We start from the raw sequence: 26,337 nt of genomic DNA, 5'->3' as shown, positions 1-26,337 counted from the left end.
GCCCGGGGCGCCACCGACGAGTAGCTCTCCCGGGCCGGACTACATTTCCCAGCGAGCCTCACGCTGAGCAGGCAGATCCCGCGAGAGTTGGAGGTGGCTCTCGCCGGGACTCCATTTCCCGCGATCCCTCGCGCACCGGAAGCGGTGTTGCGGCGCTTCCGCAGCGGCGGCCCAGGGCAGCAGCGGGAGGCGGCGGCGGCGGCGGCGGGAGGCGCTCCCGGTGGCGGCCATGGACGTGACCGGGCCCGAGACTGACTGGCGCAGCACCAACTTCCGCCAGAAGCTCGTCAGCCAGATGTGAGTGAGAGCCGCGGGCTCGCTGCTGGGTAGGCCGCGCGGGGGCCTCGTCCCGCCCGTGTCCGCTCCTCCCCGAGCCGTTCCGGCCCTGGCTGGGCTGGGCTGGGCTCCTGCCCGCTCCCCGCTGCCTCCTCTCCTGAGGGGAGCCCTCTCCTGAGGGGGCCTCGTTAGCAGGATTTGCTCGGACCCTGTGTGGGGGTAACCGGGACTGTTCTTTGATTTAATTTTTCCGATCCTCCTTCTCTTTCACTTTCCTTTTCTCCGGCAACGCCGGCTTCCTACCCTGCTTGACACCATCTGTTTTAGGGATGTGATTTTGTCAGTGTCCATGATGTTGTGAAATTTGGCATATTCAGCTCTATGAAAATCACTGTTATGGGCTTGCATCTGACTTTTGGGAGCAAATATGAAATAAAAAAGCTGGTGATTTAATGTGAAGTTTAACTTGTTGCCTTTTCAGTTTTCCTTTCTGAAACAATTGCTTTCCTTGAATTATGTTGCTGCTCTGCAGGCTTTTTCTATTTTTGGAAGGCTCTTCTGCCCTGTGCAAGGTGGTGAGCCCAGCAGTGAAAGCACTGCTCATTGTTTCTAAAGTAATGTTGGAGTGCTAATTCATGAGTACTTGGAAAGCTTGATAGTCCCTTGTTGATTTTAACAATCAGTATCTAAAATGGGACTGGTTTTTTTGTGTCATATAAGTAGTTTGAGTGTTTGTGGGTTTGTTACAATTAGGGTGCTGTCCCAGAATGAAACTGTTGCAGTATTCATTGAAGAAGTGTTGATGGTGTTTGTCTGTCAGAGCCGTACAACTGATGCTTCACTTTCTAAACTTTCTGTAAAGTCATTAACCTTGTTAGATTAATCCTTTCTGTTCTTCTACTGCTTGGTCAAAACAAACAGCCAAAAGTGTCCTTGAGTGCTGTGTAGCTGTGAGGAAATAAACATGAGTAAGCACGTGCAAAACTAACAAAATAAAACTTCGAGTTTGTACTTACCCTGCAAACTGTAATGTTTTTCTCTGAGCAGCAAACAATGCTCACAAATGTTTCAACAAGGGATTAAAAAACTGCTATTACTGGCCAAAAAATCTTTAAGGTTAATGCCAAATGAAGGGATGACAGTAATCCTAAACTTGTAATAAATGCCCTCTGTCTTCTTTTACACAGGTGCACAGATGTCACTGTCCATGTGCTTTTTATTAGAGATGTAGTGACAGGGTTTTTTTGTCACTTCCTTGTGCTCCATGCAGTGTTAGAGTATGGATCACATATTTGTGTTCACAGGCTTGTTTAAAAAGCAAGCAGAACTGTTACGAGGATGACTGGGATGGGTTGTTACAGTGACTGCAGCAGATTTTTTTAAGCAGTTACTATGTGTTAGATATCCAAAAGCAGCCTGGCCTGGTTTCATGTGACACTTAGAGTAAGATGAAGCTAGCCAGAAGTAGAGTTTGTTGAATGAGAAGTAAATGCAATTTTCTATGCAACAAGTTCCTATTTCTTTCCAGAAGCTCCTGGTTTTGTCATTAGAGGCTGACATAATAGGTGGAAGAGGGAGATAATTAAATATTTGATGAATAATCTGAAAGTTTTTATAATTTTTGGGAAGGTTGTTCCAAGCAGTTAGGGAAATACAGTCTTAAATGTGTGTATATCTTCCAGTTCATCCTGCAACCAAGAAGTGATACTTGTCAAGATAAATGTTTATACTTAGTCCTGACCATTAAAATCATGAAACCATTCACATAACTCATTTCACATAACTCTTTATAGCTGCTGGGTATAGATGTCTCAATATGTTGCAATTCCATACTTGGGTTTTCATTACAATCCTGAATTCAAGTTTTCTGGGCTTTGGCTTTGTTTTTCAGAAGTGAAATGTTATGTGCCACATTTCAGTGTGGGCAGTGGCCATCCTGAGGAATGTGTCAGTGGTCCATGTGCATGATTTGGTTGTGGATACTTGAGAGAATTGTGCTTTTGATGTCCTGAGAAGCCTCTTCCAGTACCAGGTTCTGTGTGACTGCAGGCCTAAGCAGAACTTCCATAGATTGAGGAATCCTGAGCTCCGATGGCTGAGGCTGAGAAGCAGCTTTGGCTTCTCCCGAGGTGATCCAGGAGTCAGCAGTGATGTAGGAATGTGGAATATGCTTTTGTTGCAGGGCACCACTGTATTCTGGCCCTGACAGAGAGCCAGTACACACTGATGCCTTGGGAGTCTCTTTTCTAAAGGCCTCTCCTTAATGTTTTTAGGTGTTGGTATTGCCTGAAGGACAGATCTGATCTGGGCTGTAAACTCAGTCTGTTGCTGTGTCCAGATCCTGCCCCAAGCTGCTTCGTGGCTGTGTTAGAAGGGAATTGTGCTGAGTGTGGGAATGGGATGTAATTCAAGTTGTGTATTGGCCCTGGACCTCCTCTGCTTGGTGTTTCACTGTGGCAATTGATTCTCAGAATCACAGCGTGGACTGGGTAGGGAGCAGTTTTGAAGGAGAACATGTTCTGCAAGATTTTTCTGTTAGACCAGCCTGAGTGAGAGGTTGCACATATTTGGGCTGGAAACAAGCTTCTTGAGAGGGGAGGGGGAATTCCTGAAGCTGGTGTTGGTGTTGAACACTTTGTCTTGTGAAACCACAACTCTGAGTGTTCTGCATGAAGTCAGGAAGGCAGATTTTTCGTGCACATCTGCACATTTACTAAAGATACGTGTACAAAGTGCCTACAAGGCAGAGGAAGGTTGAATTGGTTGGTCCCATCTAGTTCCCAAAGTTTTGTAGAGTTGGGTGGTCTGCCAGGAGTGTGCTCTGTGCTAAAGCTGACTTTTTTAGCTGACTTCTGTAATCTTTTAATGTAACTATTTTTATGTTGATTGTAGTTAAATATGTGAACAAGGAACAAGTTGTGTGTTTTTGTTTCTTCCTAGTCTAAACCTTTATTGGAATGCTAACAGATATGGAGAGCTTGGAGTAGCATTTTCAGTAATGCAGGTGTAGTCACAATAATGCATCTTTCAGGTTCTATAATGTCAAGAGGAAATGATCAATATAAAAGCAGATAATTTCTTTGCTGTGGATTTTTTTCGGGTTCCTGATACCATATTGATCACTGTCTCTGTCACATCCACTAAGTGCTACTTCGATGTTACTTTCTTTAATTGCCTTTGTGCAGTCTTTGTCTTCTCTGCTCAGTTTCAGTGCTCTCAACATGAAAGGCATTGTCATTGTGCTAGGACTGGAAAGTTAAAGAGGATTCAGAGGCAACATTTCCAATAGTAAAGTGAAAAAAAAGGACTTGTTAATAGAGAATTGGATATAGCTTTTTCCTCCACAGCAGAGCTCCTTTATGAGCAGTTCACTTCAAGGCTTGTTTTCCCATGGAGGAGGAATAGTTACCCTGCATTATGTTCAGGTTCTGTTTCAGTTTAAGTAAGCTTCATATATAAGCAGCATTGTTTTGGTGGCTGCCAGACCCCACAAACAGGTTCCCATGAGATCCTTCCAGCAGGTACAATATTCCACTGTGTTCTGTGTTAAAAACTGCAGCAGTTTAGCTGTGAGCTGCTGGTTTGCCAGGTAAGGGTGTGAGTTGTGGCAGCCTAAGCTCCTGCATTTTAAAGCTGTAGCATCTGCTCTTCTCTTCTGAGACTGTCATTGAGTTAATTGACAAAGCTGAACTTGTTTTGTTTTGTGCAAGCACCGTTCCTGCTGCATGGCAGGTCACAGAAATTCAGGGAAAAAAGCCAGTAGTGCCTCTTCAGAGTGGCTGAAACTTCCAGGGGTCACTGCCCTGACATGTATTTAATGTAGGGTAGCTGCTGATGCAATGGCAGTCACCGAGAAATAACTTTCTGAGATGTTAATTACAAAGCAAAAGTATCTCCTGATCACTTGTTTGTGGAATTTAGACTGTAACTGCCAGGCTGCTTTAAAAAAGAACAGATTTTGCAGGGAAGTTTCTAAGAACAACAGTATCTAGAGAATTGGAATAGGGCTTCACCTGGCTGAACTCCTTGTTTTAGGATGTCTTTCTTTCCATGTTCCATAGTTAAATTGGTTGCTGCTCTTTGATGTACTGGGAATGTCCCTTTTTTTCCTCTCATGTCCCCTCCCACCCTGCCCATGGCTGCACCTCTGCCCTTCCCTGACCCTCATCAATGCTCCCACTCATTGTCCTCACTCACTGCTTAAGCCTCTGTGCCTTCGGGCAACCTTTGTTTTTTGTTTTATTATTCCACCTTATGTTTAGGGAATTCTTTTGGAAAATCTCGATGCTAGGAAGCTCAATCTCATTGTTTGCCAACCATGGATTACATTAATCCTGTCATTCAGTTTTCCTCAAATAAACAAGTCCTGTTGTTCATTATTATTGGTATTTTGTCAAAATAATACATCAGGCAGTAAAATAATGACTTGTTTAGCAGTTGGTCTTGAATTTTTGCAAAGAATATTTGTGTTGCCTTTTAGAAATTAGTTGACTTTTTTCTCCATTATTTGAAAAACATTAAAGGGTGGCAGTTTTAAGTAATATGTGGTGCTGGTTTGATTTGGTTTTTTTTTTTGTGGTGGGTATTTGGATTTTTTGTTTAACCTATAAATGAGAGAGGGGTAAAAAGCTGTTTCACAGACCTTTCTAACGGCAGAAAGTATTTTGCAATGTCCTCAATTAATACCCAGCCTTGTTTTTTCCTCTTTTTTTTTTCAGTGATGAAGCTATGAGGAAAGCTGGTGTTGCCCATAATAAATCTAGCAAAGATATGGAGAGCCACGTGTTTATGAAGGCCAAAACAAGGGTAAATCTTTATTTGCTTCCAGAAGTTATTGGGTGTCAAAAGAAGTTTGGAACAAATTGCAGAAATAGCAAAGCCAGTGCACTTAAGAGCACAGAGTTTGAAATCTGGATTTCTATGTGCTGCTTCTTTTACCTTGAGGGGAAGCAAGGAGTTCTGCATCCAAGAGATGCATGAAACTTACTGCAAGAGAGCTTTGCTGATGCTGCAGTGTTTCATGCACCTATGGAACCACACTTTTCTTACCTGACTATTTGTGTGCAGTGAATTGCATAGAATTTCCTTTATCTACACTGTAGCACCATTCCAGTTTGATGGCCAGAAAAATTTAGGATATCAATGAAAAGGCTCTGTCAAGAATAACCCCAAGGGAAGAGCCATGGTCTCTGTGAAAGTCTGGCTATAATGGACAATTCTGCACTCCAACCAAATCATCAACTTCTCTGGAGCTGTGGTGTGAGGTACTGGATACTGTTGTTTTCTCCAAGGGAGAACTTGGTGAAAATGTTACAATGCTGATGTCACAGATCTGTGCCCACTGTTGGCATCCTCCCTGGTGAGTTGTTTCATGGGCAGGAAGGCTGTCTTAAAAAAAAAACCCCAAACCAGGAAAAACTTCCTACAAATTATTTAGCACACTAAAAAAAATGTTTTGAAGAATATTTGTCTTTCCATTTCTGACACTTCTGTCATGTTACTTTTCTGAGTTATAAATTTACTTGTATTTTCTAACATAAATTTAGCTTTCAAAAGAGTTACTGTGGTACAAATGTGACATCATTCAAGGACTTAAATAATTCAGTGTGCCAAGGAAGCAGGTTCTGTCCTTATAAATAAGGAATTCTAGTGGATAAGAAGTGGAAAATGTATGTTGGTTTATAATGTTTGCTTGTTGTGGTCCTGTTAGTGTGGCTGTCAGGGAGGTTCTTTCCTGTGAATTTTGTGTTTTCTTGGTGTTCTTGTACCGTCAGCCACAATGACGTATTAGTAAAAATATTCCTAGTTAATAAACAGACTGTTTCTTGGAAGTAAACTGCTCTGAAAAGCCCACACACATTGTAAAGTAAAATCCAGTATATTGAGGAAGAATACTGAAGAACCAGAAAGTAATGGTTGTTCTGTTTTCATTTCTTATGCTAAAATACTCATTTTTCACCTCTAGGAGGAATATCTTTCTCTTGTGGCCAGACTTATTATCCATTTCCGAGATATTCGTAAGTAATTTTTTAGTTTTGGTTTTCTTTTCTTCTCAATCATGGTTACTCATTGAATCCTCAATAAACAAAAAGAAAAAAAATAAATTAAATTTTAGGGCTTCTATGTGTGATTCTGCATGTGATTCTTAACAAGTTGCTTTAAAAATCTTCCTGTAGTATGCATGCCTAATTTATAAATACTATATCTTTTACACATCCTCTATAATTGAAAATTATTTGAGAAACTATTTAAACCTGCTACTTTTCCTCCTCCCTAATTTTTCCTGTATCTTTGCCTTCTGTCCATTTTTTATATAGCATTCTGATTAGCAAATTGGCTTAGGTTAATGTATTTTATTAGAGCTACAGTAGATAGTGGGATTTGTTTTATTTTTTAAATGATGATGTGAATATATTTCTTGTAGAGAGTATATCTGAAGAGTCAATGTGACAATATTAGCAGAGGTGATTAATTGTTTCTTCTTTTGCAGACAATAAGAAATCTCAAGCCTCAGTCAGTGGTAAGAGTTCCTATTCTGTTGTTTTCTTCCTTTCCCCCATACTCTCCATTTCTAAGTAGAACAGCTCAGAAATCAGGGCTGTGATGTACCTGTGAAAAAGCATCTGTGTATTTCCTAGCTGGGATATTTAATGCTGCTGGAGTAAAGGAAGGGGAGCAGGACATTCTTGGAGCTGTTCAGTGATCCAGAGTGATCAGTGCTTTGGATGTAACACAGCAAACTTGTTTGTTCCCTTTTGTACTTTTGTTAGCTCACAGCACTGAGGTTCACAAAGCAGAGAGTGATTGAAAATAATCTCCTGAGCAGCCCAGGTTCCTGCCTGTTGCCAGCTGTGGCTTCCTCAGCTGTTGCACCAGAGGCAGAGGTATTTGTGGGGCCATTTGGTGACCTTTGATCTGATCCTCTGTGCTAATTCTCACTACAGTGGATGTTAGGGACATAGTATGGTCCTGTGGTTTTATCCCTCTGTAGGGCAAATATTCAGTCTGTGATTAATTAACATGCAGTCTAGACTGCTGGAAATTATTTTATAAATATTCTTAAGAAAGAGGTGGTGTGTGTTCTGTACCTGGTTAATATTGCTTCTGCACCCCATATTGTGTTTTGACCTCTTGAATTCTTTCTGTCTTTAACTTCACTTTCCTGTGTGCCTAGGATTCAGATTATGAAAACTGTCCTGAAAGGCATTGTATTTATTCAGTGTATAATAACAGTGATGTTAGAGAGGGAACTGTATAGCAAAGTACATCTCTGGCCTGAGCATTGCTTCTGTCTCGAGGAGGAAGATCCACAGTGGGACTCTCTTGGTTTTTGAGGTTAAAAGCTTTATATCCTCATGGAGTTTCTTTGGCAGCTTGTTTTGACTTGTGTATGAATTTGGAGATGGTTAATAAGTTCTTTTTTTTTATGTATTTCAAATCTGTGAAGAACTTCACAACATTGGAGCACTTGAAATCCTCTCTACTGTCTTTACAGAGAGGCAGAGATGTGCTGGGAGCCTTGTCTCACAGGCAGGGCAGTGAACCCGAGTTCGTCAGGGTGTTGGATCTAGTCATGTCTGAAGTTGCCAGATCAGAGAGTGGCTGATGGAGAGCAGAGCTTTCTAGAAAAGCAATTGCATGGCTGGCTGCATATCAGTGTCTGTTTTCTCTGCAGATCCGATGAATGCCCTGCAGAATCTAACTGGGGGTCCCACGGCAGGGGCGCCTGGGATGGGCATGGCTTCCCGAGCTCAGGGAGCACCAATGAGTGGGATGACAGGCCTTGGTCCAATGGCACAGCAGATGAGTCTCCCAGGGCAGCAGCAGCCCCCTGGAACCTCAGGAATGGCCCCTCATGGCATGCCTGGTGTCTCTACAGCTACTCAGCAGAGTAAGTGTTCCGTTTGCTTCAACCACTGAAGTTCTTAGATCAGCTTTTCAGTAATAAGTCCTTTCCCCAGGGAAAAGGTGCTGAAGAGATGTCATGCTGGCTAAACCAGCCAAGTCACCTGGGGAAAGAATTGATTCCAAGTACTGCTACCTAATTGGATAAATGTCTTCCTTAGTATAGCCAGCTGTCATATGAGCAAATTCTTCTTTCATCATGTCAACTTCAGAACACTGTTTTTGTAGACCTCACCTGTGTTTTCCGTGGTACCATGATTCCTGCTGGTGACCTTGGTGCATATTTCTTCCTGCACATTTTTACTCTCTTTACTTAGGTTGCTGACTCCATGGAGGCAGAGTGAATTACAAGTTAGCAGTACAAAATGTAATTAATTCTGTTGTTAATGTGCCCCATCCATTTGAGGAAGCAAAAGTATATACTGCTAAGGAAGGACATGAATTAATCTCACATTATTTGGGTACTGTGTTTTAAGTACAATCTTTCTTCTCTTTAGCTCAGCTTCAGCTTCAGCAGATAGCTCAGCAGCAACAGCAGCAGCAGCAGCAATTCCAGCAGCAGCAGGTGGCCCTGCAGCAGCAGCAGCAGTTCCAGGCGCAGCAGTCAGCCATGCAGCAGCAGTTCCAGGTGCAGCAGCAGCAGGCGGCGGCCGCTGCCGTGGCCCAGCAGCAGCAGCAGCAACAGCAGCAGTTGCAGGCTGTCCAGCAGCAGCAGCAGCACATGCTGAAACTGCAGATGCAGCAGCAGCAAAACCAACAGCAGGTGATGACAAACAGCTACGATGGCAAATGTGGTGATCAGTGTGCTGGTTTGAAAGCAAGCCAGTGGGAGATCCCAAGAGCTACAGCTTAATAGGAAAATTAAAATAAAATGCAGTAGTACAAAACCACTGACAGAGTCAGCATACAACCTGACACCCTGTTGGTCAGGGTGTTGGTAGCAGTCTGATTAAATGGTGTCTGCAGTCCTCCTGGAGTGACACATGTGGTTCTGTTGGAGCAGTGATCCTGTAGAAGGCTGAAGTTTTCCTCTGAAGGTCCTGTGGTGGTGATAGGTCTGTTCTTCATCTGGGAATCTAATGAAAGAAGGCTGACTGGTGTTCCAAATCTCAGATTATATCCAGGTAGGAATGCTGGGTGGAGCACCTCACAATGGGATGATGGAATTTTATCAGTCCTGCAGTGAGACTCCATGGCCCATTAACAGAAGCTATCCCCCTGGAGGGAGGATGGGTTGTGGAAGAGATAAAGGACACTGCCCCACCTGGTTTTAACAGATGGTAATAGAATACATGCTTTTGGTTGAATCTTGCATTGTAACCTAAGACAATCAGTTACTTGTCAGATGAGTCTTGCTTGTGTGGAAGTATCAGCTCTGCCTGTTACTAACACGTTTCCACTTCAGAATATGGCTTCAGGTTAGATTGGCAAGTTAATTGACAGCACTGTGATAGAGGAAAGGCTTTACAGATGTTTTGTTGCTTCCTTCTGTCATTGCAATAGTGAATTAAAATCTTTCTCTTTTTCTTTTTATAAGTGTCAGGATAGTCTTTTATTCTGACAGACACTGGGAAAGAACAGAACTTTAATTACTCTAGCCATAGTGGCTGTTTTGTCATTGTGAATAACGTGTTGCCGCTTTAAAAAGTTTGTGTATAAAACACAATACCCAATTGTATCTTACAACACAATACCCAATACACGTGTGTGTGTATATATATCAGCCTTAGCTACAAAGGCAGATGAGGAAACTGCAGCTGTCATTCTTGTGCATTTTTTGGTAAGGGGTGATTACATTTGAAAAACTGTATCTGAGCCCATTTGTACAGGAGAAGCTGATAGACTTCACCTTCGCTTTTGAAAGTTACAGGAAAGCTTGTAATGTGGAAATACAGGCTATATCATCCCTTAGGGTTGAGATATGCAAGGGATGAGTAGATCCAATGGTTGGCCTTCTCTTGGGCTTAAAACATCAATCTGATGTATTAGGATGCTCTTTACTTTTGGTTTATGCTATAAAAGTAAGTCTGCTGTTGCATTGCTGGAAGCTTTAACACCCTGGCTTTTCCTGCTTTTCAGATACAGCAGCAACAGCAGCAGCAGCAACTCCAGAGGATTGCTCAAATGCAGCAGCTGCAGGCAGCACAGGTCATGCAGGCACAACAGCAGCAGCAACAGCAGCAGCAGCAACAGCAGCAGCAAATACCACAACAACAGATACAGCCACAGCCACCTCAACAAGTCATGCAACAGCAGATGCAACAGATGCAGCAGCAACAACAGCAGCAACAGCAGCAGCAGCAACAACAGCAGCAGGTTGCTCAGGCACAACAGTCTCAACTTCCACCACAATCCCAGCCTCAACCCCAGCCCATGGTATCTCAACCTCAGGCAATCTCAGGACAAATTCCCAGTCAGGTTATGCCTGTTACTCTCACACCACAGCAGTTAAAAGCTATGCAGGTAAGGGCTAGGGCCCAGCTGATTGTTGATTTGTTATGACCATCTAGAGAAATAAAAAATATATCTGACTTTTGCTAGTAATGAAATAGGAAAACCATAACTTGTTAAGAGTTCTGCAGTCAGCAAGTTATGAGTACAGGGTGTTTAAACATTTATATCTGGGCCTGCCAGTAGAGAACAGTTCTGAGTAAGAGTAGGAGTTCTGGAATCTGTGAAAACCATTCATGCAGCTAATATTTAAAAAATAATTTCTTGTCTCACTTTGACTGGACAAGCAAAAAAAAGAAAAAGAAACATACTCTGGTTAAAGAGAAATTACCTCCATGCTGTTTGCTTTTCTAGAACTGAAGTACTTTGAAGTGTTCTAGACTGCAGCCAGTGTTAGCTCTCTACCATGGCTGGCTTGGCTTCTGCCATATTGGGAGGTTTTGGTCACATTGGTTAATATGTTGGTTGTTCATGCCTTGAGGAGAAGGCAAGACAATAGTTTTACACTGTTAAATGTCTTGCTGAGTCATCCTCTTTATGGTTTTTCAAGTGTTACAGTCATTTTTATCTGGGCTGCATAGATTACTGTTGAGCCAAAGCTCAGACCTGCTTTTCTCCAGGCCTTGCTGGGGAGGAGTGTCAGCCACACTTCAGAAATGGATGAGTTGATACCTCCACTTTGTGCTCCTGCCAGCTAAGCTAGGAGTAGTTAAATGTCATGATTGTCACATTGACAGGTGTAATTAATATATTAACATTTGCAGTGCTGGTCATTGGTAGGCTTGCAAAACATTAAAGTGTTTGTTATTTTTATATAAGTACAGGTAAGAAGTTGCAAGAAATTGTTGAATTGGGTGTGCAGTCTGTGGGAAAACTATTCTAAACGTTTTAAACATGGGAACTTATTGTCACAAAAAACCTCAAAAACTTTATTTTAATGAACATAGTGCAGTAGAAACAGGAGTGTCATACCCCACTCAGGTATGTTTACCTTGGGTTTTGTTCTCATACTCTAGGTAAGAGCTCAGCTGGTCCAGCAGCAGCAGCAGGCAGCAGCAGCAGTGCAAGCAGCTCAGGCCCAGGCTGCTCAGATGGGAGCTTCAGGGCAGGTAAGGGCCCAGGGCCCGGTGTCACAGGTCACAGCAAGTGCATGCTAGAGATGAGCATGGAGTTGGGATTCTGGTGGTTTCTGGTCAGGGGTCTGGCATTGGTCATCTCCTGTAGAAAGGGGATGTGGTTTTCTCTGCTGTTTCTCCTTTTCCTGGAGTCAGAGGCAGGATTTCATTGCCAAGCTCTCTGTGCATGCTCTGTCCCAAGTAGGTTCGAGTGTTGCCTGTACTGACACAGGAATGCACATGAGTAAGACGGTCTCCTGTGGGCACACTACAAGTCTGACTGTTGGTACCTGGAGTGTATCACCTCTTCTTTCATTAAACTCTCTTAGGTGACTGCTTTGTTGTGTAAACTGATTTCTGTACTGTGAATCTTTGCCTGCTATCTTTAATCACATGTGATTTACCTTCCATCTTCATGTATCGATTATAAAAAAAATAGTATAGATGATGAAATCTCTCTGCACTCCCCTTTCAGTCCTTTCATCTTTCATTCTTCTGAGTGAAATGGGCAGTAGATCTAGATGCTCTTGTTCTGGATGTGAATTGTGAAGAACAAATGGCGTGTGTCACAAGTGCGGAGTTACATGAAAAAAAGTAAAGTGCTGGGTGAAAGCTTGTTATCTAACACGGTTTTTTTATCCTACAATACACCTGCAGCCCCAGTGGTTGTTTCTTGATGTGTGCCTGGTATGAAGGAGACTTGGGGAAAAAAATGGGGAATGGCTTGAGCTGAACTTCTTATCCCATTTTCCACAAGAATATGAAAGTCTTTTGTGGCTTACCTCTGTAGTGTTTCATATTGAGGCATTTTACAGACATGGGTAAGTACAAATATCACCATGCTGTAGATGAAGGGAGAGACAGACAGATGAAATGAGGCTGACTAGGACTAATGGCAGAATTCTTTTTGTATACCCAGGCATTCCATGTTTTTCAAGCACCATTTTCCATTCAGTGCACGAATAATTTTACAGATTCAGTAAGAAGCTTTTTATATGGACTGTGATAACAATTGCTTCTTCAATGTACATCTCCCAGACTTGTCTCAGGGATAGTCTCTTGTGCCATGGTAACTCTGACGTGGCCACATCCTTGTTGGTGTGGCCAAGTTCTGTTTCTGAATTGCTCCTTTGGCTTGTGTCAGTGTAACACAGGATGTAAAAGCTGAGCAGCGGTAAGTACAGTTGGGACAGTACTGGCAGCAATGCACAATTCTCTTCCTACAGTTGGAATGTGAATTAAAACTTGTTTGTTTCTTAAATAATTTCCAGGTGGGGGCTGCAGGGACTTAGGCTGACTGGAAGGAGACACTGACTTTTTTTCTTGTTACTGACTTTAATGGTGCTCTTTCCAACTCTGAAGCAGATGGATTGTGTTTACTTGGAGTCAACTTAATTCTTGCCCTTTTAGTGACTTCATGTGCCAGTGGCTTAACAGCACAGTGCATTTGAAAAGCTTTGGGTGATAACATGGTTGACAGCCAGTTTTGTATTGCAGCTTTATCCAGTCATGTGTAGTAAACTTGGGGATTGCTCTTTATCTACCACATACAGAGTTTGGAATATTCCACATACGAGCTTTACTCCACTTGTGTTCATGCCACTGCAAGATGAGTCTACTAAAATTCACCTACCACTATGAGGTCCAATAACTAAATGGGTTTCTCATACTTGTCTAAATATTTTCTGTATATAATAGTTTTAAGATTGTGGCTCTATATAATATTACAATGCAGCATCAGTGTTGAGAGTGCATAAGGATTTTCTTTAGAAGAAGTCTCTTTTAAGACTAGATTTTTGCTTTCTATTTAGTACATTTTTCAGTAGCATCAGCATTTTTAATAAATCTGCCTTGATTTCTTTGTTTGGTTCAGAGAAGCTTTTTCAATAAACAAACCCTCTCCTAATCTTTGCTTGTTACATTTTAGCTTAGTCTTTAAGGGCTTTCAAACTGGGAATTTTGCTTGCTATGTCTGCATTTTTCCTTTTCCGTAAAGTTTCTGTAAATCCTTCCTACATAAAAGTAAAAGCAGTCCCAGGTTCAAACATGATTCCTGTGAGAAGTTCTTCTCTGAAGTTGTAAAGGCAGCACACAGATCAATGTTTCCCTGCTCTAGTCTTTGTGAGGAGGTAACTCACAGGGAAGCTCATAGCAGTAGTGTCCTAGAAACCAGAGCCCTACACAAGATACTTGCAGCACCAAGGAAAAAGACCTGTAATCAACTGCAGTTAAGTATTAGTAAAGTCAAGTCATTGTTCTGGTGCAATCCCTTCAGGTGCTCAGAATGCAGAATGGCTGATGCTGATTGAAAACCTGAGCTGCCTTTAGTGCAGTGTATGTACATGTGCTCACCAGAAGCTGCATATTTATGGAATGCTGAATGTTTGGATGTTAGATAAAAGAAAGTTACAGGATCTGGTTTCTAATTTGTTCTATTATGCTTCATTTTTGTTAAATAATGGGGTTTGTAGCTTACTGTGGATGGAGATCCTGTTCTTGCTCTCTGATTTATCTCAATTTACAGGGTCTGGGATTTTACCTCGTAAGAATCAATTTCACTTGTGGAGGAATATATGTGTTCAGTTAAAATCTTTTTCAGAAGTACTTAAACATTTCTGATTGTGTTCTTATTTTATGAGAAGAGTAACTCCTTTATCTGCATATTGCTTTGGAACCTCCTTTCCTGACTCCTTTGTCAAAGGGTCACAGATTTTGTAAATATAAATGTGGTTCCTTTCCAAAACCCTAACCCAAAATTGTATGCTTGTGCACTCGTTTGACCAACCACAATACTACAAACAGCTGAAAGCCTTTGAATTGGAGTTTGTCATGCTGGTGTCCATTGGTTTGCCAGACACTTAACCTGTGAATATTCTTCCAATTTCCTGTGTCTCGGTGGAAGTAATCTAAATCCTCACACTTTGGTGGTGTGGCTTCAGAAACACAGCCAAGATGGGACATGTGGGTCACCATAACATTCCTGGGATTCCCCACGCTCCAGAGATCTGTGTGCATTCACGAGGGTCTAAGATGGGGTGATTGTGCCTGAAAGGATTTATTTCCCCCCTCCCACCCCTAGCAATTTCCCCCCTTTTTTTTTTTGGTTTTGTTAGGGTTATGTTGCTTCACCAGCTCTCATGTTGATACTGTAGCTCTTCACTGCACTTCATAGCATCCACCTGTGCTTTGTGGCAGTGCTGGGTTGTTGTGTTTGCTCGTGGCAGCTGCTGCATGCTGTGTGTGCACGTGTGCATGTGTGTGTGATGTCTGAGGCGCTCTCATCTCTTCCCCTTTTGAAATCCTGTCTCTGACCATCCCTCTTTACCTGGATGGAAAGGGACTGCATTGCTCTGATGTTGTGGACTAACAGCTGTGCTGAATTTGACACTATTTTCTTTATCAGTTATTGCTTTCCTTTTTCAGTCTTGCTATGTTGTATTTAATTTTATTTATTTTTAACAATTGTAAGCACATGCATTCTTTGACTCTCTAGAGATGTGTTGCTGGCTGCTTCAGTCCATTTACATAAACACCAAGCAGGAGTGCCCCAAACCATTTAGAGGGAGGAGACTACATTATCTCTTAGGTTAGTTAGGATTGTGTAGGTTCCTTGGTAACATGTAAACTAGGAAAAAAAGGTAGCCCAGAGAACTTTAATGTAGATCTTTGAAGTCCCAAACAGAAGCTCTTTTACTGATAAGTGAATCTGTCAAAGATACCTGAATACTACCTCAAATATATGCTGTTATATAAATTCTCAGTATGTGATGTAATATTAGATTTTAAGTAGCAGAGGGCTATACAGATATAAAAATTTTAATCTGAGTGGCTCATGCAGGCTGATGGTTCTGAAAGGTACTTTCAGACACTGCAAAGCAGCGTAGTCCTAATACTATTTTAAAATAAAAATTGATTCTAATGCTATCCTTTATAATTTACCCTAAATGATTGTACTTGAGGGTGTGCTCACTCTGTACAGCTGGAGAATCAAAAAGCTTGAAAAGGCTTGAGGAAGATCATGGACTCAGAATAATTTAGCATGCCTTAGTTAGTCATAGAGGAATAGGAATAGATATTTGTCAAAATCATAGTAATTAAAAAGGTATATTTGACTTATTGTATGGGTTATAAAAGGAAGGAAATAGATTTTTCAAACCTGGAAGTCCTTTTTGCTTTCTTTGGCATTGTTATACTGGCATAGGTTATGCTGGTGTGAAATTTGCTCACTGTGGAGCATTGTGCTGCCAGCTGCTGTTGAGCTGACAGAATGTTCTGGAACAGAGGGGGCATCAGCCAGTGCTGCTAAAGCCTTGGGTCCACAGTGGGGGAAAGCACATCAGAAACCTATGGCATCATAGAGCTTCTTACATGGAGCATTCCTGGCAGCAATCTTTGAGTACTTATCTCCAAGAATTTTAGCATTTCAAGATGTCAGGAAAAATTTAAGAAAGGCCCTTCATGGAAATGCCAGGATAGTGAACCCTAGACCCACGAGTCTGAGCCTGCATGTCGGATCCCAGGAATTCGTTAGGTTCTGTCTGAAAAAGGATAGAAGGAGTGTAGAAAGGAGTTTGATTTCCAAGCCAGCACGTTAGGTTAACCCTTAGAGAAAAGCTCACTAACCTTCCCTTCATGCTCCCCCTCCCCATGGAGGCTGCATGTGCTTCTCATCCTGCCAGTGCACTGCATTTCTTGTTTTGCGATTACTTTTGTCTGTTGTCCCTCTGTCCTCAAAGATGATCACCGCACCTATGGCCCGAGGTGGGATGCAAATCAGACCACGGTTCCCGCCTACCACCGCGGTGTCTGCTACACCACCAAGCTCCATCCCCTTGGGCGGACAGCAAATGCCACAGGTATTTACTGGGTCACAGCTCATTGTGTCATCAATGAGCAGAGCTTCACTGCCTGGGTCTCTAGCGCTGCCCTTCAAGCGAGGGGAGGACACTCTTGCATCAAACAGTGAACTTGCTGGTGTTACTCAGGGTGTTGGTCTGTTCAGGTTGTGGGTTTTATGGATCCTTTTTCATTTTAAGTAATATTTTTATTTTTTTTTTTAGAGCTTGGGGTACCAAATAAAGCATTTTTAAAGTGGGATAGATCTTTATTTTAACATTTAAAACTTTTCTGTGTTCAGAATTGATTCAAGTCTCAAATGAAGGTTCCACACTCCATGAGTGTGCATTTCTGAGTGTTGCAAGTCAGCACTGGAGTGTACCTGGCTGAGTTGTGTCCAGGACCTTGCTTGGTGTACATTCATGCTCTGTACAGGTGCTTCATGTGTTATTAGTAAACTTGGCTCATTTCAGTTTAAGCAACTTCTTGGCATGGTATCAGGGACCCAGAAAAATTTGAGCTGGTTTTTTTCTTTCATGGTTGTGTAGGAGGAACTGCCAGAAGGATTCCACTTGTACCTGCATCAGAGGTGAGCCTGTGTAGGCAGGCTGGCAGCTCCTATCCAGCTGCTGCTGGGAAATGCATGAGGTCAGAGCACTTCATTTGTTCTCAGGAGTTTGCAAAGGCAGTGACAGAAAGATTCTGCAGTCTTAGGCAAACACATCTGTTGTCATTTCTGGTTGAAGATGGATGTTCATTTCAATCCATGGGTGTATATATTAACTGACACAAACCCCAGCCATAGCTGTGGAGTCAGAGGGGAATTTACTTTGTGCTTTGGTCACTGTAGCAGTTAATAAATACAGCCTGAGATAATCATCACCCATTTGAAATATCCACAAGATCTGAGGCTTTCCCATGGAAATTTTAATATTTTGCTTCCATTTTAGCACAACAGACTAGGAAGCATTCAGTGCCATAGGGTGATCTTTCATCACTGTCATGGTAACTGAGGAGCTTTGATTTCTGACATTGTGAAAGTGATGTAGAAGGCTGAATAACTGGTTAAAGCAGAAGAAGAAGAGAAATTTTTCATGAGCAATGATTGTAATGAAAATGGCTGCAGAGCAGGTGTTAGGATGAGTGAGTGAGTCACGGTTACTGGTGGCTGAAAATGTGTTTCAAAAGCAGTCTGACCTGCCATATACTTGACAGCTCTGGACCAGCATGAATCTCCAGTATTGTCTGCCAAAACATTTTATTCAGGTTCTAGGTAGATTAAAAATCAGGAATATTGTCTTAATCTTATAAAATACTAAACTACTGTTGTCTGTTGGGTATAACTTCCTTGTCAGCAGAGCCCTTGGAGCTGTTCACAACAGGAGTAAAGGGCTGTAGCAGATATGTGGTTATTAATCACTCATTTAAGAGCATGACTGTAGTATCAAAATCCATTTAGATGTGGTGATAGGTAGTTCAGGGTGTATTTTCTCTTTAGAAAAGAATCTTGGTATTGCACTGAAGAGTGCTTTTCAACAGAAGGACCAGATGTGATATTGATACCTTGTGGCTATTTATTTTTATCCCATATGACAAAACAGTCTGGCCTTTTTTATCATAAGACTCATTTGATTCTGCAGTGAGTTTATTTGTCTGGTTGGGTTTTTTTGCTTATTATAGTCTTTTCAAACAAAACAAAACAAAAAATATTGATATTTTTTATTCCTCAGTCACCTTGTGTTTTGATTTGCAAGAGAGAACTGGGAGCCCTTACCAGCCTTATCTCCTGGGTGCTGTTCTGTGCCTGAGACTCAACAAACTGCAGATAGAACTCATAGCTGGGTTTATCCTCCAGGACAGTGTGCTCTAAACAGTAAGAATAGCTTTGATTTAGTGGATGTAAATGCAAACTTTTATCATGCAGGCCTGAATAGCTTTTGGGCAAGACTTCAGAAAATTAGAGTATGGTGTCATGATCAGGTCACTGGAGAGTCACAGAGCAAATTCATGCTCAGTGGGCTGCTGTAGCTGTCCATGGACATCCTTTTATGTGCAGAAATTAATATCCCTCAGTTAAAAAATATGTGGTTGGATTTCTTTGTATCTGTTGAAGACACAGCATATACAGAAGATCAGAAACCATTGCTTAGCTTTGGAGTTGAATTAATTCAATGGAATTAAAGCTCCAGTGAGGAAGGTTTTTTTGTGTTTTGGGTTCATTGCTATTTTTGTGGTTTTTTAAGCCTTCTTTTTACTCAGAGTCAACTGCAAAGAGCATTCCCTAGAAGTTGAAATTTCATTAAATTGTTACAGTCTTAATCCGTATCCTGCAATGTAGAAACCTAAACCTGAAATCATCTTTAAATCTGTTCTATAGAAAGACATGTGAAATTATGTAGCAAATGAACTGCTGTCAAAGAAAACCAAGGCAGGAAGTTCAGAACTGCACACTTCTGAATGCATGTTTTTGAAAATGTCACAGTTTTGCTTACTATTAGACATTGGCCTTTGCTGTTCTGAAATGAAGCTGGCAGAGAGCAGACCTGGAAAGGAAGAATTCTGTTTGTCTGTGCAAGTATTTGAGGAGGGGTAGTGCAAAAAATTCAGTTCATCCAGTGCTTCTGTGCACACTAAATGCTGCATATCCTTTTCTTCACTTGTCTGCAGCATTTGTAAATTAACATAAAAAATGTCCTTGATGCTGAATTACACACTTAAAAACCTAAATCTGCTAGAAAATCTAATGAAATCTTTCTCCTTCCCTCCTTCCCAAAGCACAAGGATTGAAGTGTTCAGAAATACTTTTTTTTGTAACCAACTTGAGACACTTAACAGGGGCCTGATTTTCAGGAAGTGATGAACCACTCCAAGTGGTCTTAGTCTGACTTGATGAAAAACGGGTGCAGTATCCATATGGGTAAGTTCTAAATCACTTGCTGTCTAATAACACATTAAATAGCCTTGTGAAGAATCAGGGAATGCTTTTTGCAGTGTCCATCCTACCTTCCTTCCAAACATGGTGAACTGCCTGGTGTGTGCAGGAGGCAAACTGTGCTTTTCCATCTCAGAAATGCTTTTCCAGCTGTTGAGGAGAGACATGCTGTTAAAGAATCCACCTCCTTTGGAAAGCAGTAAGCACAGAGTCTTTAGTTGCTGGTTATGGAGAAAAGGAAGATATTGTATCATTTCAGCCTCACTTGTTCTATGTATTACCTTTGTGTCAGAGGTTGCAAAGGTACTGGGGCTACTGAAGATTAAAGAAAAATCTCATAGTATGTCAGGCTGCATTTGGTTTTGAATATTCTGTAATAGATAATAAACCAGTATCTTCAAGTTTAGTAGTTTTGCACTGAGCTGGGGATTGTTTGTGTCTTTTTTGGGGGGAGTGTGACCTTTTGCATAGCTGCAATGTGAGGTACCAAGCAAAGCATTTCCTGTTGCAGTCAGTGTGTCCATGCAAAAGCAGACAATGCAATACTTTTCAGTGTGCTAAATATCGTGTCCTCTGCATAGTTGGATTATTTATTGGATAATATTGGATTATTTAGATGGATATTTAACAAGAGTGAAGGGAAACACCAATTTGCAGTGACTGTGATGTGTCTGGGACTTCTGGGTTTAGTGGAACCTTCACTTAAAAATGGTTTAGACTGAGGGAAAGAGTTGCTAATTCAAAGATGCTAATCAGTGACTTACAGAATGGACACATGGGTTAATAAGCCACAATATATTGCCTTTGCAGGCTAATTCCTCTTGTGTTTGTATGTACTTGTTTATAGCCTCAAGTCATAAGAACTCTGTGCCTTAAACAAATGTGATCACTTACTATCTGCATTACTACCCCTGCCATTGCACAGGTTTTCTTGTTTGATTTTAAGTGATTAAGGGGGAAAATGTGTATTAGAACAAATGTGGGAAGTTGCTCCAATTTTAGTGTCATCTGGGTGTGGCACTGTAGAGTGTACAGAATGAACTTTGTTTCCACCCAGAGTTTGGTGCTGTTCTGGAAATGCTCTTACTTGCCTTTTTGTCCTTTAGGCACACCTCATCATTCTCCAAAGGTCAGAAAGCAACTTCATTTTTTTTTTTTTCCCACCCAGCTGTTCAGTTTGGAGTTTCTATCTCCACCCAGATTTTCAGAACTCAGTATTTAAACAAGATGTTGGTGATTTGGCTTACCTAATTTTTTTCTTCCTTCTTCCTAAAGAAAACCAGTTGAGAAGCTGCAGCTGAGTATGACAGACCTTTGAAGAGTGTAATTAAAATGTCTTAATAAGAAGGGGTTTTTGAGTCTTAATTATCAAGTGGGAAATGTCTTTTCTTCCTGATCTTCTTTAGTTCTAATGAAGTACAGGTTTTTCACATGGCACTTCCGACATTTTAATTGCAACATGATGGTTTGGGCAGTGAAAAATAATTATTATACAGTTAATTCAAGTTATCTGCAGTTTAAATGGTCATTTCTACTGAAGTTGATAAGATTTACTGCCCTGAGAGCTTCAAGAGTGATACAGGTGGGGGTGTCCTTCTGGGGGAGGAAGGAATCTAATGCTTTCATTTCTTGTAGGCCTGAGGATATACTTCTCTCCACAGGTAAAGCCTTTTAGTTAGGTTCCCACCCTCTGCTCCCTTCTGCTGTTATTGATGGGATCTTTTCCCACATTCCAGGTCAGCCAGAACAATATTACCATGATGTCCTCCCCATCTCCTGTCCAGCAAGCTCAGACTCCTCAGTCGATGCCTCCACCACCGCAGCCGCAGCCGTCTCCTCAGCCTGGCCAGCCGACTTCTCAGCCAAACTCAAATGTCAGGTGAGCCACACTGCAACTTCTCAGCACTTCTGCTCATGCCCTAAACAGGAGGTTTTCAGAAACACTCAGTAATCCTACTCTGTTCTCATTGAAGTGAATGAATTTTAATGCCAGCTCCACTGGGAGCACAGGTGAGACTGTGTTGAACTCACTCTGAAAACTCATATGTTGCATAAAAGATCTGTGTATGAAATTTCCTCAAGTCAGAACTACAGACTGCCATAATGATGCTCACTAAAATCCTATCTGCTTACAGGCTGATGATGCTTCCTTGTCAGATTCTGGCAGGTTTAATTTTATGTTTATTTTTCAGCTCTGGCCCTGCTCCATCACCCAGCAGCTTTCTCCCCAGTCCATCTCCACAGCCATCACAGAGCCCAGCAGCTGCACGAACACCTCAGAACTTTAGTGTCCCATCCCCAGGTCCTTTAAACACTCCAGGTAAATGATCTGAGAGCCACACTGCACACCATGGGTCAGGCTGTGTTTTGGTAACTGGAATAGTTTCTGGGAAACCTGTTATTTTTGGTACAGTGTAAACTTGCAAGAGCTCTACATAGCAGCTGGCATTGCAGGTAGTGACCATGACACATTCACCACATAACACAACAGCTTGGATTCCCAAATCAAAATCAATTGAAACCTCTTTTCTCATTGCTGAGCTATGCAATGGGTTTTTCTAACTTCCCCAGTCTTTGAAAAACAAGTGATACTTAATTTAATGGAGCAAGTTTATGGAGGCAATAATGATTCCTTAGTTCCAACAGGAAGGAACCCTTAGTGACACTGTGCAGCTGTAAAGGACATAAGCACTTTATTCCAGGCACCAGGCTTGGCTCCAGAACACCTTCCCAGGTGTACTCTGGCACTTTGCACTTCCCTACCAGACAGAATAAGCAGTTTGTGATATTGTAAATGGAGTAACTTAACTGGCTCCTTCTCATACCAGTGTTGGGTGCTTTGCAGATAGAAAAGGACTCACTTCACAAAAACTGCTGTGAATTTATGGTATTTATTTAGTGTTTAAAGCATCAGAGTGAAGGCAAAATAAAGACCTAGAAATGGCTATATGGAATTTTGGAACTTTGCAGATAAAGTGAGAATTGCTGCTCTGCCCATAGAACATGTTATTTCTACACAAAGACTGGCAAGCACTTGAACTGTGGAGGGCATCCAGCTGTGGATTTGGATATTTGACTTTGAGTGCCACATTTCAGATCAAGATTCTGAAATGTGAGAATAATGTTCTGCAGAATCTTTTATCACCTCTGACATGCAGTCTTCCTTTTTGCCAGGAAATCCAAATTCTGTCATGAGCCCAGCCAGTTCTGGTCAGTCAGAGGAGCAGCAGTATCTGGAAAAACTCAAACAACTATCAAAATACATTGAGCCACTCCGAAGAATGATCAATAAAATAGATAAAAATGAAGGTGAGGTTTCTTGTATTTAGCCATGCATTTATCTGTGTCAGCTCTCTTACCTACTGAAAGACGCAATACTTTGTCTTTTGTGGTGACTTCTTTTCCAGGAATTAAAAATGTCAGAGAAAGTTAGCTGCTCTTGCTTCTAACTAAAGATTTTGGTGTGAGGAGTGGGCAAAATTCTTATCCTTAAATTCTCATTAGTGTTTTGGGGTTTTTTTTAACTTCTGATGGTTTTGAAACATGTAGCATTTATGCTTTGGATATACTTAGAATTAGACAAAAGGTCTTTAATCCTCACTGCTTTCTTTAGTATTGGTTCATGTTTTCATTTTTGACAGTGTGCTGTGTTTCTGTCTCCAGGAACAGATTCCATTCTTGTAGTCAGTGTTTGTGTTTCTCATACTGTTTCAGACAGGAAGAAGGACCTGAGTAAAATGAAGAGTCTCTTGGATATCCTGACTGACCCTTCGAAACGGTAACTCTTCCTGTCAGTTTTCCCAGCTATCCAGAAATCTGTTGCTCAGCACCCAGCCCTGTTGCCATTGAGGCTCTCTGGGGCTCAGCCAGCAGAAACTTCAGCTGAGGTGCCCATTTGGAGGTGATGTGGGTGAAATTTCTCCTCTTTCACAGGTGCCCCCTGAAGACACTGCAGAAATGTGAAATTGCTCTGGAGAAGCTGAAAAATGATATGGCTGTGGTATGTAATGTTTTGTGCCAGCAGAGACCCATCCCAAAAAAGACTTGGCAGGATCATTTTTGCAGTTTTTGTTACTCAAACTGTTAAAACTTCAAGTAAGGTTGGACAAAGAAAGCAGGAAAAACTGGGCAAGCATTTACTTCATGTCACCTGTATGTATCTTTTAACTGAACTTTCAATTTCTTGTGCTTTGTGCCAAGACTTGAATAATTCTTTCTTTGGACTGTGGCTGATTTAAGGACAGCCTTCCTAAACCAAAACTGCATTGTTTTTGGTCTTTTTTTATTTTTTTTTTTGCTTTCCTTACTCCCTTAATGTTATTACATACAGTTTTGAGAATAATTTGCATTTCATTCCTTGAAAGTTTACAGCTATAAAATTTTTCAGAATCAGCAGTAGATATTTCTGTTTTTGATGATGATTAAAGGAAAAGGGGATTCTGTTGTGTTTCAGCCTACTCCACCACCTCCCCCAGTGCCCCCTACCAAGCAGCAGTACTTGTGCCAGCCCCTTTTGGATGCTGTTCTGGCCAACATCCGCTCCCCAGTCTTCAACCATTCCCTGTACCGGACGTTCATGCCGGCGATGACCGCGATTCACGGGCAGCCCATCACGTACGTACCGGGGGCTGCTGCCTGTCCTGAGGGCTCAGCACTGGAGGAAAAAATGTCTCTGTAGAAATTGTTAAAAAAAAACCAGATGCCTTTATGGGTGGGGATAACTTACAGCTTTTTGTTTTTCACGTGTGAAATGTTTAACAAGTCCAGGGTTAGCTCGTTTTCAGCTGGTCCTCTTGTGGAATGTGTCCTACGCAGGGCCCCCATCGCTTCCCCTCGAAAGCGGAAATATGAAGAGGATGAAAGACAGACCATACCAAATGTCTTACAAGGAGAAGTTGCAAGATTAAATCCTAAATTCCTGGTGAACCTGGACCCTTCACACTGCAGTAATAATGGCACAGTTCATCTCATATGCAAGCTAGGTAAGAAGAAAGGGGGAGAGTCTGGTTCCTCCTTGGGCTTCACAGGCTAGAAATCAAGCTCAATTATGCACTAAAAGCCTCCTGTCTGTCAAGAAATGCTCTGATGGAAGTGTTTGCCTTCTAGATGACAAGAATCTTCCAAATGTCCCTCCACTCCAGCTCAGTGTTCCAGCAGACTATCCAGATCAGAGCCCTCTGTGGATAAAGAACCCCAGACAGTATGGTACGAAGATGACATTTGTTGGGTGTGTGTATGTGGCAGTAGTGGGGAAGTGTGAACACTTAATGTTGCACTTTTAATGTTTTTAATACGATTTTTATGACAACTGCCTTTATCTGTTCTCTTTTTTCTCCAGCAGCCAATCCCTTTTTGCAGTCAGTGTATCGATACATGACTTCAAAACTATTGCAGCTCCCAGACAAGCATTCGGTCACAGCTCTCCTCAACACCTGGGCACAAAGCATTCGTCAGGCCTGTCTCTCTGCTGCATAACAGCTCACCTCCTAAATCATCAAGCAACAACAGCTGGCCTCTTCCACATGCCACTGGAAAACCACACTATGGGGAGGTTTACTTCAGAAGAAAGAAGCCTTATGGTGTTTTGTTTCTAGGTTGTCAGGTTCAGTAGAGAACCTGATGTTAGACTTAGTTTTTCATGCTTTCTATCTTCTGCCTCTGTGGACTTTTGCCAGCATTTTCAGATATACAAAATGTGTATATATGGTTCTCAAGACTGTATTTAGGGTGAGTTTTTATTGTCTTCTTAGAGAAGAAATTATTTGTGGACTTCCATCAGGGAGTCTGGTATAAGAGGGGGTAGGGAAAAATGTCCTCATTTGCTTCAAAATTTGCTCAGTGCCAGTATTTCTTTCACATTTTGTTTTGTGACCTGATACTGCCCCAGAAATAAATGAGCTGTAGCACAAATGTGCTTGCAAACTTCCCAGAGGGTGCAGGAAATCTTTTTGACTACTAGCTTTGCCCAGAGATGGGATAAATTACATCCTTTTAAGGCATCCCTCAAATATATGACATAAATCTGGATAATTATAGTTGGGGGGTGGGAATTTGGAATAAAACAGAGCAAAAAAAGGTATTTTATAGCTTATTTTAAATGCAACTTTGTATAAATGGTTTTTGGTTAGCATGGACCACGTTTCTCACTCCAGAAGAGTAAGACTGATGAGAAAGAAGAGATACTAATATGCACACTGACTTCCTCTATAAATTGAGTAAATTGTGGGTAAAGATGGGGGGGAAACCAACAGCATAAAGGCCAAGTGACAGAAATCAATCCAGCAGGTTTGTAGCTGCATTTCTTCTTTTAAGAGTCTTTCTGAGGCATGTGGCTTCCAGTGGCAGTTAATGCAGTGCACTGAAAATGTTTCTGTGCTACATCAGTTTGTTTAAACAAAAAAGGCAAAAAATATCTCAGGAGTAGAACTGACAACTCATCCATTGTGCCTTGAGCAGTGATGGGCACTCAAGTCAGTCAGCAGCTGCCTTACTGTTGGCACTTTGAATGAAAACATTTGCCACAAGGAACTCTAATGCGTTTTTCATATTTCCCCACGTGTCTAAATTGCTCCTTCTTCAATTCCTGGTGCAGGAGAATTTCAAACAGTAGATGTTCCAATTCTGTCCTGCCCCATCTCTCTGTATTATGCAGCAAACCTTAAAAGAGTAGCTGGGCTCTCTTACAGTAGTGTCAAGAGACTGCTGTGACCTCTGTAAATCCATGTGGTGTCATCAGTTTTAGGATGTTCTTAAATGTGGGTACTTAGTAAGCACTGACTGAGGCAGCAGAGTGCTGTCAGTATTTTGTACATGAGCTACTGC

At 41.7% G+C, this 26,337-nt stretch overlaps 1 protein-coding gene across 3 annotated transcripts; it reads left to right on the top strand.

Moving 5' to 3' along the window:
• Positions 1-109: 109 nt before the first annotated feature.
• On the top strand, positions 110-25,441 carry MED15 (mediator complex subunit 15). Of its 3 annotated transcripts, none has more exons than XM_058851575.1 (18): positions 110-297; positions 4,995-5,082; positions 6,242-6,293; positions 6,767-6,796; positions 7,952-8,167; positions 8,679-8,944; positions 10,261-10,644; positions 11,649-11,741; positions 16,484-16,603; positions 21,252-21,394; positions 21,708-21,835; positions 22,690-22,824; positions 23,230-23,293; positions 23,449-23,515; positions 23,969-24,129; positions 24,331-24,497; positions 24,622-24,720; positions 24,857-25,441. In XM_058851575.1, the coding sequence occupies exons 1-18, from the start codon at positions 230-232 to the stop codon at positions 24,988-24,990; spliced, it is 2,415 nt and encodes an 804-aa protein (XP_058707558.1). In that variant the 5' UTR covers positions 110-229; the 3' UTR covers positions 24,991-25,441. The 3 variants fall into 3 exon arrangements, with proteins under 3 accessions (XP_058707558.1, XP_058707557.1, XP_058707559.1); XM_058851574.1 differs by having other exon boundaries at positions 24,854-25,441; XM_058851576.1 differs by lacking the exon at positions 16,484-16,603 and having other exon boundaries at positions 24,854-25,441.
• The last annotated feature ends 896 nt before the right edge of the window (positions 25,442-26,337 follow it).

The sequence above is a fragment of the Poecile atricapillus genome, chromosome 16 (assembly GCF_030490865.1).
Source record: "Poecile atricapillus isolate bPoeAtr1 chromosome 16, bPoeAtr1.hap1, whole genome shotgun sequence".
In the NCBI taxonomy this organism is placed as follows: Eukaryota; Metazoa; Chordata; class Aves; order Passeriformes; family Paridae; genus Poecile; species Poecile atricapillus.
Note: the sequence above shows the minus strand (reverse complement) of the source record. Positions and strands in the feature narration are given on the sequence as shown.